The 24,380-nt window shown below is 38.9% G+C and overlaps 1 protein-coding gene across 1 annotated transcript; it reads right to left on the reverse strand.

Annotated features, from left to right (window-relative positions):
• Positions 1-7,365: 7,365 nt before the first annotated feature.
• Positions 7,366-21,031, reverse strand: LOC130576442 (carbonic anhydrase 3-like). The gene is made up of 7 exons (XM_057371122.1): positions 20,986-21,031; positions 19,898-20,095; positions 13,266-13,384; positions 12,344-12,436; positions 11,409-11,474; positions 10,375-10,530; positions 7,366-8,181 (listed from the first exon to the last, which is right to left on the reverse strand). The coding sequence occupies exons 1-7, from the start codon at positions 21,029-21,031 to the stop codon at positions 8,062-8,064; spliced, it is 798 nt and encodes a 265-aa protein (XP_057227105.1). The 3' UTR covers positions 7,366-8,061.
• Positions 21,032-24,380: the final 3,349 nt, after the last annotated feature.

Here is a 24,380-nt window from a genome sequence, read left to right on the forward strand (position 1 = left end):
TATCAGATCTGAGACAGTTCTAGCCTAGCTGGTAACAAGAATGTGAATCCACAWTCCTTACTTGCTCAATGTATTGCACTCCTGAAGAAACTAAGAACAGAACAACTAAACCCCARTATTTCTAGAGGTGAAAATTTGTGTTATTGTTACAGAGAAACCATTTTCAACAAATGATCACAGGGTGGATATGTTTGACATTCATTGCATATTCAGAACTCACCASTGGAGAGTCGAGCAGGAGAATACTCCTTGAAAGCTGGAAATAGCTTTTCTGYCTAAAGACTTTCAGTGGGACTGTGCTCAGGAGACAGGGGTTGGACCCAAGCAATGCGTGCTAACAGCTTTATTCATGAGGCAAACAATTTTAAATGCACACCTCGCCTAGATATATAGAACATAAAATCCATTAACTAAAAGCTTGCAAGACCTTGAAAAAATACAATTGCAATTCTAGAAGGTGAGGAGAGATTGTTTGCTATCAGAKCAAAGATAAATTTTCTTCTCATATGTTTGTTGATCAACAAATCTTGGCCAAATATAGCTGCAAAAGTACAAAATTTAAATAAAAAGAATTCAGCAAAGCAAATAGAGAAGCCTTCATATCTAAACTGACAGTTATCCTGGCACCTAATGTTACAACAGCATTCAAATTAATACACATACCCTACACTCAGAATTTTACTGTATTTCTTGATGGATCCAAGAAGAAGCCACACAGTAAGCATTTTTTTCCCAGCAAAACTAATACAAAGTGCAGAACAAAACCTCCTCTAAAGCAGTTTTTGCCACTGTTCTTTAAAAGGTTTTGCTGGAACACTCTGCATGAGTGAGACCTTGCAGCTGTCCAGCCAAAGAGTGTTCAGATACAAGGTTTTCGCCAGCCAAGGTTAACATGCTAATATCTAGATCCTGGAAATCCTTTATTCTCCAAGACCTGAAAGTGGTGAGTGCTTGAAGAAAAGTTTGAAGTATTCAGGTGTCTAGAGAGAGAGGCAGAAATAGGATGCTCAACTCCCTTTCCAGGATAGCAGGGATTTTCACATGGATATGAGACCCACGTCCCAGTTCTCAGAGATGCTGCATTCATCATCCTCAGTGACTGCTAATCATAAGTCATTGCTTAGGCCAAACACTGGCAGACTCTACATGCCTTCTCCTAGGACTAGGCATTTCTATGTTCCAATGTAAAAATGAAAAGAAGAACCTGCCAGAGGCCATRAAGTACCTTAGTGGCTTGAGCCATTGGGCTCCACTCATTGACTGAATATTTTTGCAGRGCAAGACTAGTACCAGTGTTAGTGTCAGGGCTGCTACACTCCATAAAGACACTGTGGGAAACTCATCTTGGCCTGGCTGGGCAGAGCAAGTCACTGGGGAAGCACTGAAGTATCTGAGGTGAAACCCATCTGTATCTCTCCCTAGGTCTGCCAGAATAAACAAAGGGGTGTATGTCAGTTATGTGACTTGTACGTAGGGCAAATATACACTTAATCTTCTAGTGAATCACTTTTTTTCACACAAAGATCATCATTGATCCCTAGAAGAACAGCTGCTCMGACACATTGGGCTGTGGCCTTAGAAACCTCCCACACCAATGTCATGAGTAAAAAGCTATAAAAGAGCTGATCTGCCAGATTGRAGGATCAAATAGCAGCCTGGAAGTGCGTGTAATRGGGAAGAGTGTAGCTACTGATATCYATTCCTTTGTCTTTATGACCTTATTCAGACACAAATATTTGTTTAAAAGAAAGAGTAAAAAATAGGTGACCTTCACAAAAAATTAATCATTTCAATCACATTTTCTCTTTCACATTGCTGAAGTATGTGCTTAAGGTAAGAATTTCCCCAGATTTTATCTATTTTTATTATGAAAAAATACACTTACTGGAAAGTATCATTTCTTGAAACACTGATCTAAAAAGATCTGCCTATTATCACTCTCTTCTAAAGAACTGCACTATTTTTATTTCCTTGCAAGAGAACCAGGCAGGGGAGAAATGAGAATGATTTAAAATCTCAGTAAAAAAGAACAAGAATTTACCCATTTCAAACAACAATCACTAAGCAAAAGGAGCTCATTCTTTATTATATTTCATCAATAAAATGCATTCTCATGCTTTGTCTTCGGCTCATATCTACGGAAGTTATATTATTATGGTTTTCATTCATAAATTTTAACAAAACAATAAGTGCGTACAAAGCCCAAAGTGTCTTTATCATGTTAAAACGTAGAAACATATTTGCAATCATATAATTTCAAGTGGGCAGGCTCATATTTTTCTGTTCCTTATAAGGGCTATTTTGATTTCTAAGGCCAGACAAGTTCTTTTGCTTACCAAAACAAATTGCTCTTTGYATATTCATATGTGCATGTGTCTGGCAGTTGACCCCTCCATGTTTGAATCTATCGGCCAAATTTGATAAAGTAAGAAATTGTCTCAAAGTTTTTCTCTCCTACAGGTTGCAGAGAGCAGCCAAGAAGATGGGATGAGACCCATCCAGGCCCCCTCTGAGGAAAGGCTCTGACCTTCCTTGGGTTTGCTGCACAGTCATTTCAAAGACAGGACAGAGCAATTAATCCTACTGAGAATCCTCACAGGTCACAGAGTGATTCTGAAATCTGTGTGTCATGAATTTTACTCTGATTCACTGCAAAGTGAATTATTTACAAATGGCCCAATAGTATCATTTTTTATTAAGAGATGTATAAAAAGTTAATTAAAGCAGTAAGGAAGTGTATAAGGGTTGGTTTGTCACATGGGCAGCACTGACAGAGAGTTTATCAGTTTGTCTCTGGTTTTGCCTTCATCAATAAATGGTCAAAATAAAGACATGACACTTTAAGCTGTACACACAGTACCTGCAATTTTTCTCCTAGGGAATCTGCAAGTATCTCTTCAGCTACTCATTCTGAAGCTTATTATAAATTGCTTTGGAACTGCAACCTACTTTACCCACTTTTAATAAAGACACTTGAGAATACCATCCTGCATGTCAGCTGCAGGAGTTATCATTAGCAGAGTGAACCAAAGTAGTCAATTTTAAGTCAAATCTAGATATGTCAAGAGTTCACAGCTACTGCAGTACTTTGTTTCATTAAATCCATCAAGGATTTAAAGCAGCAATTTAGCTAATAAGGCACCTTGCAGAAAAAACATGGTAGTAAAGGTCAGAGCATGTCAAGCAGGAACAGGACCACCTTTGAAAGGTTTGTGAACTTCAATTAAGTAACTGACTTATCTCCCTGTATTCTGGGTCCAGATTCAGTCATTAAAGCAAGTAGATCCTTCTCAAATAACAGGATTTCTATGTCCTCAGCATTTGAATGGGAAGGAAGAAATAATTTAGAAGTATTTGCAAAACTGGCTAAATGAACTCATGATTATGAATGTCCTTCCTRCATGTCAATTATGTGAGGATACAGAAGAAAGCAGTGCAGAAGTAAATAAAGGAATAGTAAGTACTTCGGCCTTGAACAGATGCCTAAGACCATGATTCTGTACCCTAATGACAAGTAGTAACACCCTAAGAAGTGTGGTTTGAAGGCGTGGTAAGATTTAGTTCTAGAGAATATTAAAATATAATCGAAGGATAGGTTGGAACTGCTACAAGAGAAGTTCAAATTGAAAAAAAAAAAAAMCCCAAAAAACAACCAAGTCAGAAAAGCAGCTTCTGAAATGAAATAGAGCAAAGAACCTAACACTTTTCAGCAACAGCACTGGTGCTTAGAAAATATTGGGTGCAAAGTCTGTTACTCCAACCAKCTTAAAATCAGGTAAGGCTTTCAGTGTCTCATACCCTTGCCATGTCCTTTCTTCCAGCACCAGCAAACACAATCTTTCCGCTGCTAAATCAATCATTTTCTTGTTCTGTCCTTTAGATTGTGTCACCACCTCTATGAATCCCRACTGTCTTTTTTTGTCACATTAGACACTCATAACTCACTTTGACTTTCAAAGTGCTCCACAGACTTCCTTCTCTTGGCCTGTTATCTGAAACTAATTTCTGGTCAGCAAATGTGCTTTTAGGCATTTAAATAAGCATTTTCAAGCAAGAAAAGGTGATTAATGGCCCACTGATCTCAGAAAGAAACATACCTGCTCCAAACTGAGCAGTTYGTTAATTCTTGGAAAAGGAGGGAAAAAGAGCAGGTATTTTATTCTGGAAGACAGCTAGGTGTGACAGGCAACCAACCAGAGGTTGGCTTGTTAAAAAAACAAATCAGGTTTGCTAAAAGCACACTAACTTCTCTAGAAGGATGCCTTTTCTCCTATGAGTTTGAAATTAGWGATAGTTTCAGTCAAAATGCTATTGCACATTAACCAGAATCAGCAGCAGAATGTGTATTTATACAGCACATATGTTTTGTGTATATATTGATATACATAGATAAATATACATATACAAAGACAGAAGCTGCAAAAACACTGAGGAATAGATCTGTTCAGTGGTAAAAAGGCTCTGAGGCAAGGGAATGAAACATTTTCCAAAACAAGCCAAACTTCAGCATGTTCTGTTACAGGTACAACGTGTGCTCTGATGACCAAGCAGGGATTTGCTGTGTGCCTTTCTGCAGGGATGGCCTTCCCCTGCAAGAGTGGAGTTCAGCTCCAGTGAGCTGCCCCTGCTGCCACACAGCCAGGCAACAGGACAGAGTGTCTGTCCAAGAGCCATTTGTGATCCCAGATCTGAAACTTGAGCAAATAGTTCAGATTTCTTCTCCTGGTCTTAACAGCTATGCACATAGTTTGCAAAATACTGTCTTATTTATTATAGAAGAAAGGGTCTAAAGATCTGTTGATTTTTATAAATTAYTCTAATGAAACAGGGAACAATGAATAGGTATAAATTTGGATATAGAATAAATCTTAATCAAATGTAGTCCTGATCTAAAGATTTSATAAGTCTAAATTCTTCAGAAATTTACACCAACTGAATTTTGACCCTTCATCAACACCTAAACGTATGTCTATTTTTATATAAATTCTGGATTGATATCTATATCTGTGTCCTCTTGCCTGCCTCAGAGAGCTGCACAAAGTGAGACTGCAGGTTGATAATTTCCTGCCCAGCTGCAGACAGGTAACCCAAGGATAACTGCTCTGATCCACATTACCTTGGGGCTAGAGAAGAGCTTCCCGATGAGAAACACAAGAAAATGGACTTCCTACCATAGTGTTTATCATGGATATCTTTTAGTTTGAAGTTTAGAAGGGTAGGTCTGGAGTTGGTTGTTGAAGAGCATAATCATTTCTCTGGTGCTACTGCAGGTTCCACCTCACAGCATTTTCTTGCTCATGTTCAAGACTGCCAGTGACGTGGATGCAGGTACAGCCATTCCATTAAAATATTTCAAATTTCAGGAAGACTCACAGCACCACAGAGCATGGTCACATCATTTTTGCCATATGCAGCAGATAAAAAGTAACTTGGAGAAGAGGCTGCCAATGAGCTGTGCAGTGTGGCTCCGTGTCTCATCTTCGCATTTCGTTTCAGAGGGGCTGCTCCTAATGAGCACTGATGTCACCAAGTGTAGTCAGGCATACATGGTATGAAAGTCAAATACAGTAGTAATTCATTGAGCTCCACCCCACACAGATAAAAATTGGATGTCTTTCCTTTTTACCAGGTAGTTCTGAACCCAGAGCTCCCTGCTCCCACATGATGGGAATGTGCAGGYAGAAGTGAGATATGACGGATGTTATTACTACAAGATCTGAATTCAGTCTTACCAGTGATTAATTTTTCTTGTACTTGGGGAAGGCTGCAAAGCAAGGAGGAACCTCTGCAGAATAGCAATGAACACAGCCAGAGAGAACAGGAAATTGCATGATACATGAGCACATTCTAAAGGCTGACTCACAGCACCCCTCATTTCTCCCTGCTGCCTTCAAAACTCTCCCTAATCTCCTCATCCATTCGGCTTGCAGCATGATTCAGTGTCCCTGATGCACCTCCCCCCATTCTTTGGCTTTTTGTTTTCCTTCTACTCCTACTCTTTCCATTTTTTCCCAATGCCTGCTGAACCATTGTTTTCTAGATCTGTCGTCATTACTTCCGACACTCCCTTAACATCGGGATGGGATCTGTAAAACAACTGCCTTTTTCACACATGTCCTCCCTCCTATCTGCAACTCTCCTGGGCCTAATTTAGTCTAMATTTTAATAATTATAAATGCAGATAATAAGAAATCAACTGCATGAAAGAGTCAAATGACACTTTCTTCAGAGAGATATTACTTCAACTTTAAGTTTACAAGTTAATAAACACAGCTCTGAAGCATGAGGCTTATCTCAGCTTCTTTTATAGCACTCAGACAGCTCCTTTGCAAAGTGTGATTGGGAAGCCATCATATCATTAAAAACCCTTGAGATTACATGTTCCAGATTTGCAATACCAAAAAGTGCAAGGGAAAAAAGAAGCCTACTCTAGGATATGCAACTCTGTTTAATAAAGCACCTTATAAAATAACTTACCTTGTAACTCACAGTAAACTAAGCATTTTGAAAAATCAATTTTTGCTTCAATTTTCCTTTTTGTAATGAAGGAACATAACCCCGCTCTCATCACCAAGTTCAGCAACATCCTCCTGCCCTAGCACATGGCAGCCAAGAATCCAGCCACTGCCAGAGCAGCACCTGCTTTGTATTTCCTGAGCTCAATGTAAATTACCTTTAGGTTTAATGGGTTTGGATACAGACCAAACTTTTCCACTCTACAATCAATTTGTGAAGTTGATTCATATGATGCTGCAAGAAAGCCATTGTCAGAATAGAGATGATCTCACTAACAGAATAAATGTGGATGTCTCAGTGATGTAACTATTTTAAATGTCATGTGAAATCAGTACTTTTATAATTCAAACAAACATCTGAAAAAGACAATAAACAKGATCAGTTTCCATAACGATATAATACAGAGGACATTGTCAAGTCTTTCTTTAAAATTCTGTTATTTTTACATGTTTCTATATAGTAAAAAACTACAGAACAAAAAACCTTAAGTAAATGTATTTATTATTGATGGATTTTTTTAAAGCAAAAATAGTGTTATTTCAATTATAGACTTACAATCCCGTTTCATTGCTCTTTATGCCAAAATAAGAGATAAGAACAAAAACACTGGTCAGTTTGATTAAGAGTCAAACTGTGGTTTCAGATGTTTATGCACAATTTCATTGACAGCAGGATTGATTACATTTGTACACAAAATGAGAATTTTTCTCAAAAAAACCTAAAAAGACTAAGGATTCTCATTATTTTAACASCCCTTTTACACAGAAAAGCCTTTTGCATACATGAATAAAATATATACGGAGGATAMGAAGACCAACTTCACAAAATTCATGTCACCTGGACTGCTACAACATTAAAATGGRAATTAGTCTTTTAATAAAGGCAACCAGTTGTGACACAAACAGAAATAGCTCTTCCCCCTTCCCATCGTTTTAACTACATATAATTTGGTGAATACCATTTTCACAACAGACCTCTGTTTCACCTGTCCATTGTTTTAAGAAAGTAAAAGTTTAGCTTTTATCAAAAATTATCAACAATTTCCTATCCTTTCATATTTTATGTATCAAAGACCAAAAGAGTTTATAATTTCCAAGAATGCCTTATGGATTAACTGGTGCAGGTCAGAGCTGGATACAGATAATGCTGAAAACAACTACTGAAAAATGTCTTTAATGGTGAAAACAATWACTTCTCTTAACTGAAACTTCTTTAGCATGCAATCAGCCAGCATCAAGAGATGTGCACAACAGAAAATTGCCTTGTAATTGTTAGTTGCATWTTCTTTCTTCCTTTGTACTATTAACACAAGCTAATGTTAAAGCAGTAATGAAGAACCAAACAGATTCCCTAYACCCATTTTAAAAATAGGATTTGCCTAAGCAAGTATTATCCTCTGAAAGTGAAATTCTCACTTCAMAACTCAAGTTTCAGCCTCCAGACCTACAGCTGCAGTTCAGTGTAAATGCAGTGAAGGAGAAAAGAGAAAAGCATCTCTCATTTCTAGAGGTCACCTCACTCAGAACCACCCAACAGGAGCCAGTCCTAGAGGAATGATGCGCTCACCATCCTGAAATACCGCGGCTGAGTCGGGCGCCAGTTGTCAACCAAGGGGTGATCAGGTTCATTCTCAGCATTCTTGGAGAGGCTGCGGAGCTTSGCCATCTGCAGAAGAACAAAAGTTGAAGTGTCCTGACAGAAATCCTTTGGGATCAAATCCACAGCCCAACAACTAAACTAAGGAGGCTGGTCCAGCTGTGGAAAAAGTCTCCTTCAAAGCTGTGGAGATGACCTTCACCCCACCACTACAAGAACTGTTCTCATGTTCTTTTCCTAGCAGTGCTATTCKAGGAATAATCAAAACAGAAAAATGAGTCCTGTTTCAACAGGATTGAGAAAAATAGTGTCATTTAGGTACTGCCTGGAGAACTGTGTACAGCAACAGAAGCTGTACTCAGAAAATGTGAATACAGCTGTGTGTGCTCTAATAAACCTCCCCTACTCTAACTCTGCCCTARTGTCTTCTTTACAATTGCAAGGTTTTAAAGCTGAACTATAAACAAATTGTTCATTTCCATGGTAGGTCTGCAGCAGAGGATATATTCTATTGCAGTGACAYAAAAAGTTCACTTTTAGTAACAGGAATTTAAATCTGGATAAAGACTTGGTCATGATTTCAAATGGTTTGTAAACAAAGTCTGCAGCTTGACTCTCCTTGGCCACTTTTTTTAACCAAATTTTTTGTTGTTGGGGTTTTTTTGGGTTTTTTTTTTTTTTTTTTGGAAGGATGCCATAAGAAGATTTCTGCCCATACTCTTCAAAACTGTCTAACATCCCTCCTCTACTGATTTCTGATTTTCAGAGCATGCAACGCCTGTACAGATACCGTACATTCATTTGTTGTCGCTATTGTGCACTACACTAGACCCAAAGCACATCAGCTGTGATTCAGACACTTGAACCTGTCCCTGTGTGAATGACTTACTGTGAAAAGCATGCATACATTGCCCAAGTAAACTTGAAAATGTAGCCCCATGGAGGACACACATCAGCTTTGTTTGCCAGRAGTTTCAATACACTGATGTTTCTATATTTCAGTACAGTCTTCAAGGCCAACACAAGCAGAACTTCTGTCTAGGTAATAAAATATGGGTTCATTRTGATTAGACTGGCTCCCGTTGATGGACTGAGCTAGCCTGGGCATCACAACATTGCTTTTCACTGAACAGCTCAGAAACACCTGCCTGAACAATGACAAGGCCACATTTGGGTAATATACATCTAATGGATCAACAGTCTGAAATTAAATTTCAGATGAAGAAGAATTTGTATGGGAAGAGAAGAAAATAGCTCATCAGTTTTGTTAATATTGATAAATTACTACTGGAGAAGAATTCTGAGGTTTATTATTATCTGTGGAAGATCTGCTTCACTCAGTAAAAAAACAACACGTATTCAAGCTATGAGTACATAAAGATGAAAAAATTAGTCTGCAATTAGACAGTTATTCCACAGCTAAATTCCTGTTATTTCATTAAAAGCAATCTGAGCAGCTAGGCCATCCACACTGCATCTCACTGGGATTTCTGGTGAATTGATTTTTCCTGCAGAGCACTGATTTGCAGCGACTGCACTTCCTCTTGTGGCTAATGTACAGTTACCATCTGGCTGCAAAAGCATCAAAGAAATCCACCGCAAATGCACACACACTTATAATAATCACTATTAATGAGGCTGCCATGGTAGTACACTGTSTAGGATTAGAAATAATTGGCAACACAATCCTCTTATGAATACATTATTTAGAGTGCAGGYACTCTGAGGGAAGGCACTCTGGAGTGAGGGAAGTATTTCTATTGTATTTCTATACAATAACTCACAAGCACACTACCAGTTCTGCCTGAAAAGCAGCTACCTCAGGATAAGAGCCTATTTCACATCYTAATGTAGTAATTCCATCTTTATCTTAAATGCTCCATTTTTTTCTACAGAAGGGATAGTTAAAGAACAGTCTGTATTGTTTCCCAAAACTCACTAATTTTAGAACAGCTGAGAAAAAGACCATGACCCAAACACAACAGTAATCAAAAAGTCTTTTCATGAAACTGGATCAGTGATGTGATTAGTTGCTTCTTTAAAAATACATTTTAAATCAGAGATGCTCAATAATGAGAACACTTTCCTCAATAAAATTTGTAGCTGATCTTCTGTAATATAAACATCTAAGATAACTCATTTTGTGGAAACCAGTCAGACCATRTTTGTATTTTTCACACAAGTACCCACTTCAAAATAGCCCCCACATTTTATTTTTCAGATGGGCAAGGAAACAGGAGGCAGAACAAGGGGGAAGTTTACCTGGTCTGAACTGACTATGATAGGCTCTCTCAGAATAATCCAGGTGACACACTCTTCGCAAGGTGGAGTAGTGAAAGATCCATGGTATGTCCAGTAGTCATGAGATTTAGGGAAAAGAATCGAAGGATCGAAGTTCGGAAAAGGAGCATTTTTACCCTTTAAAATAAACACAAAAACACAACAAAACCAAACAGAAAASTCATCTACAAATCTAGTCAAGATTAGTTTGCAGCTCTGTTATTTTAAGAAACAGAAAGTGACTCAGATACTTCAAATGTATCAGCTAAGGAAAGGAAGCACAGATTTGCATGAGACATAATGATGCARGGTGAAGATAAGTGAACTGAATGACCCTCACAGATGAGCCCAGAGAAGCATGACACAACTTAAAACTTCATGATGCTGTTTCCTGAACCTGAGCTAACTCATGTGAAGCAGTGTCCAGTACCAATGTGTTTCACTCATTTCTRTGCAGAAATACTCCTTGTCCTGGCCTCCTTTCTTGGGGAAATTCTTTCTATCTACTRAATATTGGACTAGGTCAGTATAACAAACTGAGACAGGTTACGCTTTTATAATATTTGTAGTAATAACAAGCAAGACAGGCTATGAAATGTGAGMTATATCACATAATATTATCTAAGACACCAATCTCTAGCCAGTGGCATTTCCACAGATCCATTAGGCAGCCTGTATTAAGACCAAATSGACCAATTTCCAAATACACCTTTTATTTGGCACTATCCACTGASGCAATAATATTCCATGCCTAGTTTTAAGGTGAGTAAAGACTGGGGAAATTACTCATTTTCYCAGGCTCATAAGCCCCACTAAAGCCAAAGAAGGCTCATGTGTAAATGGATGAAAGGACTTTTTGTGTTAACGAAAAGCTACCCATGGTTTTATTCACAAATATATTCTGGAAATGTTGCAGAGCAGAATTTGAAAACTAGAAAGTCAGACATTGGGATTTTTTTTTTTTTGTCCTGAGACCTTAAGCAATCTTCCTATAAGCAATCTTCCAACATCATTACCTTTGTTTTGATRGCATTTATTTCTTCAAGAATTCTCTTCATCTCTGGTTTGGGAGTTTCTCCTACCTGTAAAGAAGAAAGCATGAGCTAAGCAAGGAGTTTTGCTTGACTGGCTTCCTTTTTTCTCCTATTCTTCTCTGTGAGCATCTAAACATATATTAACTATAAAATTATAATGCACTAACCCCACTTTGCCAAGTTATGTCTTCTTTCTGTTAACTCTGTCTATTATAGATGATACAAAGGGGGAAATGACATCAGTATAGAAATCTAGCGTAACAGGTAATTTCACAACACAATTATTCCTATTGACATTAAATTTTAGCCTAATAAAGATAAACACCTCTTCAGACTCGGAAAAAAAAAAAGTTTTATTCTAGTTTAAAAGATAGACTTCATAGTTAGATCTATCGTTTTCAATTGATGATCTCAAAAAAGACATCCCAGCTTTGTATCTCTAGTGAACATAAATTAAACAAGAGAGAGCTACAGCTAATATTTCAGGCTAAGGCTGCATGCCCTCCAAAGGATTTTAAAAAAAAGGATGAGAATCATGAATTGTCTGTGAGCTAGTTTTGTTTGGGAGAAAGTTCATGAAAAGCCTAYAAGAAGTATGTGTCCTTGAAATCTGTCCACACTTAGCAAAAGAGACAGCTGACTGGTGTTGGTCAGAGGGCCACTTCTGACATGTGTCCCCATTCCATGARCCACATAGTGACACAATAGCTGCAGGGACAAGTGTGTGTAGTATTGGATACCACTTTCAATAATATGACTCATGCTCTATAACTTGAAAAGGATACATTACTGAAAGTCAACCCCTTCAATGTGGTAGGATCCCTAGAAAATATACTCAGAGGATTTGGGGTTTTTTAACCCTCTAAGAATAGAAACTCTGTAATCAGTGTAAAGAAGGGTTGCAGTCTTCTACTTACTTGCAAAAACACAGCCAAAACAGCTATGCCATCAGTTCTTCTCCTAGCATCAAGGTAATTACTGTATTTGGGATTCCAGTGTAACACATGGAGCTTGAAACAAAGAAAAACATGTAAAAGATCCCCATTATTCAACAGCAAGCCATCACAGGCTGAACTTACACTTTATACACATATAAGTGTGTGAGTTTGAGGCAACAAAGAATGATAATGGGGCCTTCCAAAAAAAGAGAAAAAAAATAAGGACAGCAAAGTAATTTATTAGTTATATCTGTTATACATTAATTATACCACTAGTTGCTTTAAAATGAACTATAAATATATTAATAAGAAATTGAGAAAAATTAATTTGAAATCTCATCTTAAAGCTGAAGCAAAGCTGCTTGAGTAAGCTGGTACAACATGCAGTTCAGACATCTACTGATATATGATTCATTTTTATTTGGCATTCAAATTACAGTAATTCTAACAAAGAATCTACATGAATGTCATTCATGTATAGTCTGYATTTCTCATTTTCTTTACAATCCTGAAGAGGCAAAAAATCAAGGTAACATGTTCTTCCCCCTTCTATCACTGCAATTTTATACTTCTACTATAATTCTGTATTTTCAGAATATTGTTTTAATAAGTTTGGGTTCCTTCAGAGTAATTCAGTCTTGCTGTTCTGTTTCACACCACATTGGATTTAGAACATGGAAACTTTTGTTTCACACATTATTTTTCTTTTCTCATGCTGTGAGAATTACTTCAACCTGATTCACATTTATAAGAACTGATGGGAGTAAGAATAAATAGGCACAGATAAATAAACAGAAAGAACTCCAGAAAAACAGAAAAATGACAGATTTTGTCCCACCAGAACAAYAGTGACAAATTTTATTTTACACCCCGTTTTAAAGTAAAAAGTGGTGATTCTTACCTCTCCTGCATACCTCACTCCATTCACAACATGCTCTGAGCCRTGGTCGTCAGACGAGCCCCAGTGGAAGTGCAGCTGACGTAGCCTGAAGACTCCTGGGAGTGGCCCCCCTCTCAGCACTGCAATTGAGAATCTGCAACAGCATCAGACTCAAGCATCTCCCAATTCTTTCAAATTAAATACATATGTATCCACAATATTTACACACAGATTTACATATTTACTGTACAGATGCTTGCAGTTCTGAAAATCTACACTGATTTTAGCCATCTTCAGCAATATGCACTTATAGGCAGATAAGAACATTTGCATCTAAGCTTCCATTACAGTCACTAGAGATCACTGATTTAATTCAGMTGCATAAATGTGMATGTAGTAYTTTCTGGAATATTCCAGAGACACCTCGAGAGAAGTGAAAGATGTGGCCCAGGATCTGTAGAAGAACTGCACATTTCTAAAGCAGTATCTGGAGGCAAGGGGAAATAGCTTAGGTTATCAAACATGTCACAAGATTCCTGTGCTTGGGTAACTGAAGTATTCCCCTAAKCAGAACAGTCAAGCCTCTAGAATAATTCTGCTTGCCTTAAGGTAGACACTCATCAGACCATGACCTGAATTGCCCTCTGGACTCCTTGATTAAATGCAACTCCAACTCTGTTGCCCAGAATGGCAGTTTAGATATAACCCACCAACATTAAGACACCTAAATTTAGATGGCTTAATCTCCTCCTGAATTGAATCTAGAATCTACCTATATGATAGCCCACAAACGTAATCATGATTAAGATCAACTACTAAAGTGCTGGATGATAAACAAATTCCCACAAAATGCTATAAAATTGTGTATCTTACTGCAGGCTTACTGCTTGATTTATTTGTTTAAAAAGTTATGAAATCACTGATGCTGCTTCTGCTCCAATGGCTGCTCCCTCCAKTTATGGAAGAGGAGAAAGAAAGCAGCAAACAAACCAGAAAAGCAATCACCGAGAATACAAGCTATTTTCATTTAAAAAAAAAGAAGTTCAGCCTGTGATGAATGACATCTAGTATTCTAAACAATCATATAATTTTAAAATAATATTGTAAATGAATGTGGTGTGTTTGAAAGATCAATAAAACAGAACGAATATCTTTAAATTCACCAAATACTAAAAAAACACCCAATCCTCATTCACCTTTTTTGAGGATAAAAGTTATAGCATTCCTATAAAACATTCAGCAGTTCTCAAGTACAAGTCTATATACGCCAGAGAAAAATATCATTTAATGTGGAAATAATGAAATCCATGATCATCTCAATAAATATAGCACTAAGAGTAGAGAAAGCTGTGATTATCAACAAGTTCCTTTTACTTCTTCCCACAGACATTCAGAACTGTGGTCAGCACAGACAGGGTAACAGTAGTAGCTGACAAGGCCATCAGTTCTCCATTAAAATAGATCTGCAAGGCCAAATAATCCTCTTTAAGGTAAAAATATGTCATTATTTCCACTGCCGGACCATCAACAGAAATTTTTGTTTGGGCATTAGGTGAAGCTTTGTATCATCGCGTGCCAACATGTTCCAGCTTCACTCCACTATAAATAGACAGTAACTTTTACCTTGCACACTTTAAGCAGACAGAATGATGCAAACATTTCCTGAAGGACAAAAAGGYATTTCCTATTTTTTCATTGTAAGTGCAAAGTATTAAACATATAAATACCTAAAATGACAATATAAGTAAATGGAATTTTCCTGCACTTCAGGAAAGGAAAAGTAAACAAAACCGTTACAAGAACTAAGTTTTCCAATATTTAAAACATTATAAATCCCATCTGTATAGTTCAAAATTAGTAAGATAAATATATTTTTTTAATAAGCATGTGCTTTGGAACTGAAATTCTAAACATATCTTTATTCTCTTGGACTTTAGTTTTCAATTCTACACAAACAAAAATACACAACCACATAACAGATAAAGAATACAAAATGAAAGTTTTTAAAAGAAGAGATGGTATCTTTATATTGTTTTTAAGCAATGTTAGTATATAATATTTACATGTATCAGGGAATTTTTCTGACAATTATTACACAGGAAATGTTCACCTTAAAAATCTGAGTCATGGCAGAATTACCAAAATGTAACTCCCATAAACTTGCTATCATTAAAGTAACACGGCCCAGGTGTAGCAACATAGAAACCAGCCCAGGAAYGCAAAGGAGGAAAATATTCACTCCTTTTTGGTGCCCAATTGTCACAAACTCTCATCCCATTGCTCAGTTGACTGACTCTAAAACGGTTTGTACATCACACTCGGAGATCCCTCAGTGCCTGATACCAGACATAAAAATGTCAAGTCAGTCTTGCCCARATTCTGTCCTCCCCACATTCACACYGAAGAATGACCTATCACAGAACAATCTTACGTGGACATACACATGGACATCTGTTCTGGAAAAAAAGCTCACCTTTTATTTGATCTGTCATCAGCTGAGCAGCATGGGATGAAAGGGGCTAATAAAAGAATGGGCTTTTTTTCCCTTTTAAATGTAATCACCAGGGCAAGTGTTGCACAGAAAGATGTAACAGGCAAGAAAATCCTGTCTCTCACTCTATGACAGACAGCAAAATGAAGGTGTCATGTGGTTGAGTGGAGATGGCTGCTCCAATCACTTTACCTTAGCTATCTGAGTGTCCTTGAGAACCGAAAAGTGACAAGAAGCTTTTCAAATATGTGCATCCACTTGCTGAGCAGCTTCTGTAGGGGCCTGGCTGTTAATCTGTGCTAGTGTCAGTTGTCWTTTGCCCTCACTAAAAAAACTGGCTAAGTTATGCCTACAAAAATGCCCTCCCTGTTTGCTGTGAAGGATACCATGAAAGCCAGATGGAAAAACCCAAGAAAAATAAAACAGACTCATGAGATGGCTTTTGTTTATAAACATGAGAATAAATGTCTGTTCTAGGAAGATTTATGATCTTGCATCCTGCCAAATCCATAAAATGAACTGGAAAACCACAAGGAAATTAGTGATGTACTGCTGTATGACAATTGAAAAGACACATTACCTTTGTTTTGCTGCTTTAYAACAGAATCTAACAGTGCAGTACAAAAAACACATTTAAAAGTCAGAAAAAAAAGTCTGCTCAGAAGAGGATCTCTGTACTGAAACTGCCTGGCTAACTGCTGGGATAAAACRTGTTTCCTAAAAGCTTTTGAAACGCAAATTTCAGTTCTCACTGAAATTTTCTTTAAGCAAGCAGTGAATRGATATGCAGAAGGATTATTTTTGTTTCTATTTGAACTCTGTACTCTTATAGGATCAGACTGGCAAAGAAATGTGTCAGACAGAAGTCTGTCAGCCTGCCACCCACCCTCACCTACACTATAATACATCTTTGCCAGTTTTGTGACCCTTGATCTCAGCCTGTTCATCTGTGAGTTCCCAAGTCATCTTTCTTTGTGATCTATGTAGGGTGAATAGGTGGCTGCCCCATCTCCAGGGTCAGAAAACTGATAGYCCTCTGTGTAAATGTAGCCTCAGCAGGTTCAAGCACTTTCAATTCTAACAGTGGAAATTCAAAGTTAACAGAAATTCAAATCCTAAATTCCCTGTACCCAAGCACAAGAGTGCTCMATACCTGCAGACACTACAAATGACAGATGTGTTGTTACACTGAAGGAAGAATTTAACTTTGCTGTCTTTTGCAGCAGAGCCATTGAGCAATTTGCATGTACCACAGCCACAAAAGTACTGKGATTTAGTGGTGCTGTTCTTGTAATAGCTACTGGTTTTCTCCTGGGTAAATTCAGCAGACAAAATGTTAGGTAAAATTTTTCAGGAAGAAACCAAAACTGGAATGTCTATGGACAGACTTCCCCCTGATTTAATTAAAGTTACTGGGGTTTGTCCTCACTCTATGATAATGTTTTGAAAATGAATGTTTTATACACCAGAAGTTGATAATCAAAATTTCATTTGCAAAAATAAATGAGGTTTCCTACAAAATGGTACTTGTGGAGATGCTGGCCACAAGCCCTATTCAKGCTAAGAGAGTTGATTAGCAACAAGCTCTGACTTCTACCAGCAACTGTCTCTAATTTTTTTTTCTTTTTTTTGCATCATCCACTTTCAAAGCCACACATTTCTTTGATAGGAAAGATTCTGAAAACAGCATCAAGGTAACCCTGTAAGAATGTCTGCCTGCACTGTGGTACTCGAAGTCCTTAAACGACATTCATCTGAAAGCCAGTAAAAGAAGTAGGAATTTATTTGGCTGATGAACTCCCAACAAAAACTGCCAACAAAAACAACAGACAAAGTGGGAAGATGAAGGAAGGCATCCATTTGACATAGCCTTTATGTATCTCTCCTTAGCTGCTCTATCTGGGTTCTATTACCAGGCTTTTCTACCTTTACTGTTTCTCAAACAATCAAACACCTTGGGGTAACCATCTAACCAAGGCATTACAACGAAAGCCAAAGACTCATTAATAGTAAGGAAGTCATAAATCTCACATAGCATTGTGACCATAGTCTCACCAGTTAGAAGCTCTCAGGACACTTCTCTGACATGAATATTTTTTGGATTTCAAAAATKAATGGATTCTGCTAGTGGAAATATGATTTCAGCCCTAATTCAAACCAAAATTGAGTCACTGTCACCAGTCACCAGTCATGGCAAAAAAACATAGCAGTGGTAGGCTGCCAAAGCACCCGGGTTCTGGTGCGTGTTTCACTGGGTCCAGCCACCTAGGAGGTTTGATTTGAGCTTCCAGTTCCTTCTGAATTTYGAGACTCCAGCTTCCACCTGCAATCATTTTACACTACATAAGGTCCTCCTACATCATTAAGACAGGAAAGTGAGTCCACAAGAATCCCTTAACTTGTATGGACAGGCAGCAGAAGTGTGATACAGCTCCTATTGCTGTCAGCAAACTCAGCAAAACTTTCAATTGCCTAGCAGATTCTCAAAGTCAACCAGACTTTATAAATAGCTGGAAATAAATTTTCAAATTCCTTCCACTAGGCTAACTCCAAACATAACAGTAATAAGGCCTTTTTCAAACTAATACCTGAATTATATTGGATGGCACTCTGTCTGATTGTTTGAATTTAAGAAACTGTCTCCCACTGTGAATACTCCTGTATGTCAGATGATACAATGGATGTAACACTTGGAGACAYCCAAAGTAATTCATTCTATCACTCATCTTGGCAATTTATTAAGCCACTGTACATATCCTAAAAAACTTAAAAAGTGTTCAAGCCAGTAGGACTATGCACAGTGGAATTTGTCCTGCAATTAGCATTACATTAGAGAAAGAACACCACCTACAGACTCTGCAGGCAATGGTATAACAAAGGAGACATAACAACAAACACTGAATGGTTCTTGACTTCAAAGAGTTGAGATTACACCTACTTTTTTTGCAGTGAGTCATTTTTTATTTCTGAAATCAAAACACAACAGTTACTGAGCAGTTCATCTGAAAAAAATACTCAGAACATTCCAAAACTTTCTGCTCTCTGTAACAAGTGTTGCATCCATGCTGTAGATTGCTGTGCCTAGATACTCCATCCCATTCAAAATTTGAGTTACGGTAACAATAACTAYTTTTATTTTTATGCAGAAGATGCAGCCATTGGTATATCTGATTCTGTCCTAACAAATACAACAGATGGATGGTAAAAAATGGTAGGTAATAGCCATGGAGATCTCATATGGAAGAGCTGTATCTCTTTACTTGTCTATCATTTTATCTGTATTAATAATGTTTTCCTTTAAATAACATTCAAGATTCCCACTTCACTAGAAAAGTAACAAAAATCTTGACTGCATGGTAAATTTTAGAGTTTTGACAGTGTATTAACTAGTCCAGCTTACAGATATTCTGATGCTCAGTTTTCACAAAACCCAAGTAATTTGTTAAAAATTCATTAAATTATATGCATGTCCATATATACTTAGCATGAAACGATCTATTGGTAGAAGTTCTTGTAGTAATCATAGCTGACAATTCTAGTTACATTGTAATAGAAAGTGGAACTTTTAATGCAGGTAAAAATAAGTCTGTACACTGTGCGCTCTCATTGGTGTAAGTGTACAAAAGACTTTGGACATTAAACCTGAAACAATGTTACAGCCCGGTAATGTTCATTAAGACAAAACCTGATGAATGCCAAAAAGTTTTAACTGATAAAAAACCACGAAAATGCAGCAACATCTGGTTCATTACTTCATTTATCAGCAATTACACGTATAGAGTTCTTAAATATTGTAACTTAAGATGTTCTGCTGTAGCTAAAATGGAATTCAGCTCTCACAGATAAATCCTGGGCTCCTTAATCCTGGAAAGCAACACAACTGCACCTTACACCTTAATTCACTTGTACCAAGTGTAAACCTGTACCAAGTTTCTTTGCAGCTCTCTCCGTTCCCTAGGATTTTACCTATGAACTTTAAAAGGAATCTCAGGCCTTTCCCAGCAGTAGCACAGGGTACCAGAGTCACAGAAACCTGTACATCACACACAGACAGTACACAGAGACTTTCTGACAGCCTGAACATTCAGAGCAGACTCTTTCACACAAATTGAAAAACAGTCACTTATATATCACGATAGCTAGAGATAAAAACAAAACTGACCTGATCTATCAAATGAATCATCAAATACAACTCTGCAGGTTTTGCCATCATTTAGGATGGTCTTAGCTGCACCAGGATCATAACTAGCAAACCATGGCAGTAGAGAACTATCATAATGCACCTCTTTATTATTAATTTCAATCGGTGATTGATGGCGTCCATTTGCAAAAGGGTAATTTTTGTGCCACTGATCTGGTCCTAGAAAAAAAGAGCAGAGAAGTATCATGAAAACCTTTTCCAGACAGGTATGAATTACACTCGTTACAATTAGCACAAGCTTGGCTTTGCATAAATACAGAACATCAATTAAGCACATTAATAAGCAGGTTATTAATTGCCTGGTTGTTATTCATGCCATATCAAGAATAAAAAGCAATCAGATTGATTTCTAGCTGGAATATTGGATACYTCAAGTCATTCAACTGAACCTAAATTCTCATAGCAACCTCAAGACTTATTAGCAGACTGACGAATAAGACACTGATAATATGCCAAGGAAGAAAACTAGAGGTGTATACTCCAAGTCCAGCAGTGGCTACAAGGATGTTGGGATATGCCTAAATGATTCAAATAGGGCACCATGTATCCATCTACAACGAGAATGGCCAATGATCCCTGGACATGTCAGGAATTTGAAACATGGATTTATTATCATCATGGTTTTACCAAGAAGTTCACGTGGAAAAAGCCTGACCAACGCTGAGTTGCTCTTCCGGCAGCAAAGGAGAAAGCAGGAACAAGAACAAGGGACCACCAATATCCGCAACCTCTGTAGGCAGAAAGGACCTGCAGCCCAGCACGGYTCCTCCTACATTAGGGCCAGCCTTAAGCCGGATTTTAACCCTATGTCAAATTTTAATTTACATCAACAGCAGAAAAACTGAGTTTATTTAAAGACCCCCTGCCATTGACCTCTCCTTGCACCAGCTTCGCCTCTTCCGCGCCTGCGAGCGACAAGCGGGCGGGCTCGGCCCGGCCACCTGCCCAGCCCCGGGCCCAAGTGCAGCCTGTCCCCGCCGTGCTCCCTCGGGAAGCGGGGCCCCGCTGTGCCCGGGCTCCGGCGGCGGCAGGAGCGGCCCCGCTCTCACCGTTGTCGCTGTCGTAGCCCCAGGGGTAGTAGTTGGGGTTGATCATGGTGCGGTGCCGGCGCCGCGCCCCAGCCTTTGCCGGCGGCTCTGGCAGGACGGCGGCCTCGCCTCAGGGCGGCTTTTTATAGAGTCCCGCCAAATGCGTGCCCGTGGGCCGGGAGGGCCCGGCAGGGCACCGGGAACGGGGCGGGGAGAGCCGCCCTGCCTTGCACCGCCCGCCGCCGCTGTCCCCCGGGAATGCGGSAAGGAGCCGGCCCGGGACAGGGCYGGCAGTGCCCAGCCAGGGGAAAGGGCTGCCACCGCCTGCCCCGGCGCCGAGGAGATGGGAATATGGAAAAACATGGATGTCCAGCACTCGGACAGCGTCGGAATAGTTCCCAAATTCAAGTGAGACGTACTCACATATGGGCGAACACACAGGAAGATCAACCAGCAAGGTTTAACCTGGCTGGCTGCTGAAATGAAATGTGCTGGTCACAGGCAGCCTGGCAGGGCTTTTTATGGCCCTTCGTAGAAAGCCTCTTTGGCGAAGGAGCTGTGAGGGTCGGAGCGCTGGGTCCCTCCCCAGGACTCGGCGCTGAGGTGTGTTTYCCTGCTGGATGTGTGGCATAGCCCCGATCCAGGGGCCAGCAGGGGTGACAGGATGAGTCCAGCAGCTTTTGCGTGCAAATGGCTATCACAGGTTCACACCCTTCCCGATGAAATTCCCGTGTATTCGCTTGGGTTCCAGCGCTGCTCCCCGCTGTGCGATCTCCCGTCGCCTTCATAAACAGCTTCCCTGCAAAAATTCGGTGGCATTAATTGCTCCAGCCTGTAAAAAGGTGCCGCTTCCTCTACCGCAAGRTTTCTTGGAAAGTGGAAATCATTAAACTAGCTGTGGATCCAGTTCCTGCCAGCTCCAGAATAAATCTTCATTATCAAATTAAGCGTAGGATTTGTTTGTTTTGCTTCAGCTCTAATTCTTCTTCCATTAGCAGGGTGTTATGCATCCAATTGCACTTAAAATTGTAAGCATACTTGCTACCAGGCATGTGTTCCTTATGTGACACACAGAAATCAAATGACTTCTAAAAATGTTTATAATTCTGACACTTAGGGAGTTGCCAGATGAGTTACAGAAGACAGAGGTTAGCACCAGTGGTGTAAAATGGATGAGGAACTGACTAAGCAGAAGACTCTGGAATGGAAGATGAATAACTGAGGTTTAAATTTTGGAAGACTTTCTGTATAAGAAAGAGTGAGCTTATTTTACTTGCTAGTAATGAAGTGGGGGGAAAGAGTATAATTTGATTGAAGAAAATWCAAATGGCACAGGATGGAAGTGTGGAGTCAACATGCAGACATTCACTATCCCCAAATGTTGTGTAAACTACAGTGGGTGAAATTTAGTGGCAGAAAGTGCAACACAGTGGTCTTGAATCATAGTCCTGGCTGGTAATTTTTTTCTGATATGAAGAGGAAGTGAATGAGAAGGAAGAAGAGTGGGTCTGTTGGTGATAATATGTCAAAAATCATTACCAGGTGGGAACTGCTCACAGAAAAACGCAAAAATGAACCAAGGTCATGTCACGAGCTGGAGAGACCCTGGTATGACCTCCTCTGAGACAGGTCTGTTGGCCTCATGAAGCTGAATTACGAYGAATTGCAACAGGTGCTGGGGAGACAAGGCCATTAAAGAGCCCCTTTTATGAGATGAGACTATAAAAGCCGAGTGTGCTTTGCATAGCAAACAAATAGTAAGAGGGTRAGTGACAGCTGTCCTTATATACACTTCGTCAGAGACGTAAACATCAAGAAATTATAAGAGTTGCTGAAGCTGAAGAGCAGTGTTAGCCAATGTTCAATATGTATACCTTTGCCATGAGCAATTTGAGGCAAGATCAAGGTTTGGAACCGCCCACAGTATTCCAGTGCCTTTGCAGTATTAAAAGTGGAGACATGTACAAAGTACAGGAGCTTTGTGTTTATGCCTCACAGAGCACATACTATTTCCCACCTCTTCCTCAATTTTCACTTCAATTTCCCAGCATCTTCTCAGTACCATGACCCACAGACAAATCTCCAGATCCTGAGTATGTGAGATAAAAGCACTGTGTCTTTTAAACCTACTATAATGCACAAATTTGAGCTTGTATTTTACTGTCTAGGTAGAAGGACTCAGTGTCATGAATCATCCTATACACAAAAAACCCTAGAATCTTGACTTACAACAAGTTTTGTTGTTCTTATTTCTTGACGAGATACAGAAAGTTATTTCAGGGCAGACCACAGGTCATAAGTTGGTGGGTCCCTTCTCTATGTTATAACTAATACATCTACTGCTGCTTTAGATAATGTAACAGTCAGATTTATTAAGAAAATATAAGGCAGACTTGCTGTCTAATTTAAAATTTATTTAAAAGAGAGTAGCTGAGTTCAGACATGAAAAGCATTCAAGAAGTGAATTAAAGTTCACCAGACAGCATCTATCAATGAAAAAAATAAACAGGCAAATTCAATACGCAGAGTCCTAGGAACTTTCTGGTTAGTTAGCCATTATAGTGTTGCTGTAAGCATTACCCTGATGGCATATATGCTGAAATGTAAATCTGTGTTTAAGAATGGATCAGTCTGCTCACATGTGCTATGGCACTGAGAASAGTAAAAAAATGTCATCACTTCCTAAAAGCAAAATCTGCATGTCTACTGTGAAAATCCCACAATTTGGTTGCTCCTGTTCACTTAGGCATAGTTTATATTTATATTAATTTGCATTTAAACTGTAAGTCAGAAGYGAAAAGGACTAGTCAGGTGTTAAACAGGTAATTAAGTTTACTGGGATTTTTTTAAGGCTTATATAAGCCATTTCTTCTCAATCTTTGGTACTAACTCATGTGATAAAATTCTTAGTCTTGAGATCCAAACACACATAAGGAAGCTCTGGAAGAGAAACTCACACTCTTTATAAACTTGAACAGCAGTCCCACTTCCTGGTCTAAAATGCCCCAGCTCTTGCTGTTCCTCTGACCACGTTCACTGCAGCTTGTCTTTATCAGAAGATGTTTATGCTTCAAATGCCTYAGATATTCCATGAAATGGTTTAGATGTAAGGAGAACCTCAGCACTTTTAGATGGCGGTCCAGATCCTGCACCTTACCTACCTTTATAGAAGGGCTGAAATATATCAGAACCTTAATAGTTCTGCAGTAYAGCTAGTGAGATGCAAGGTCCTAGGACAGAAAGTGCAGCACGAATCCACGTTCCTTACATGTCATGGAGAAATGCTCACCAAAGCTTCCTCTGTGTCAGCAAACTRAAAACTGAGGAACATGGTGGGAGGGTAGATCTGCATTGTGAGGTTCCATCAGCCAAAGCCTTCATACTACTGATGGTGCTTGGGACAAAGATACAAAAAT

The sequence above is a fragment of the Malurus melanocephalus genome, unplaced genomic scaffold, assembly GCF_030028575.1.
Source record: "Malurus melanocephalus ecotype Western Australia unplaced genomic scaffold, MMel_1.1 scaffold_141, whole genome shotgun sequence".
In the NCBI taxonomy this organism is placed as follows: Eukaryota; Metazoa; Chordata; class Aves; order Passeriformes; family Maluridae; genus Malurus; species Malurus melanocephalus.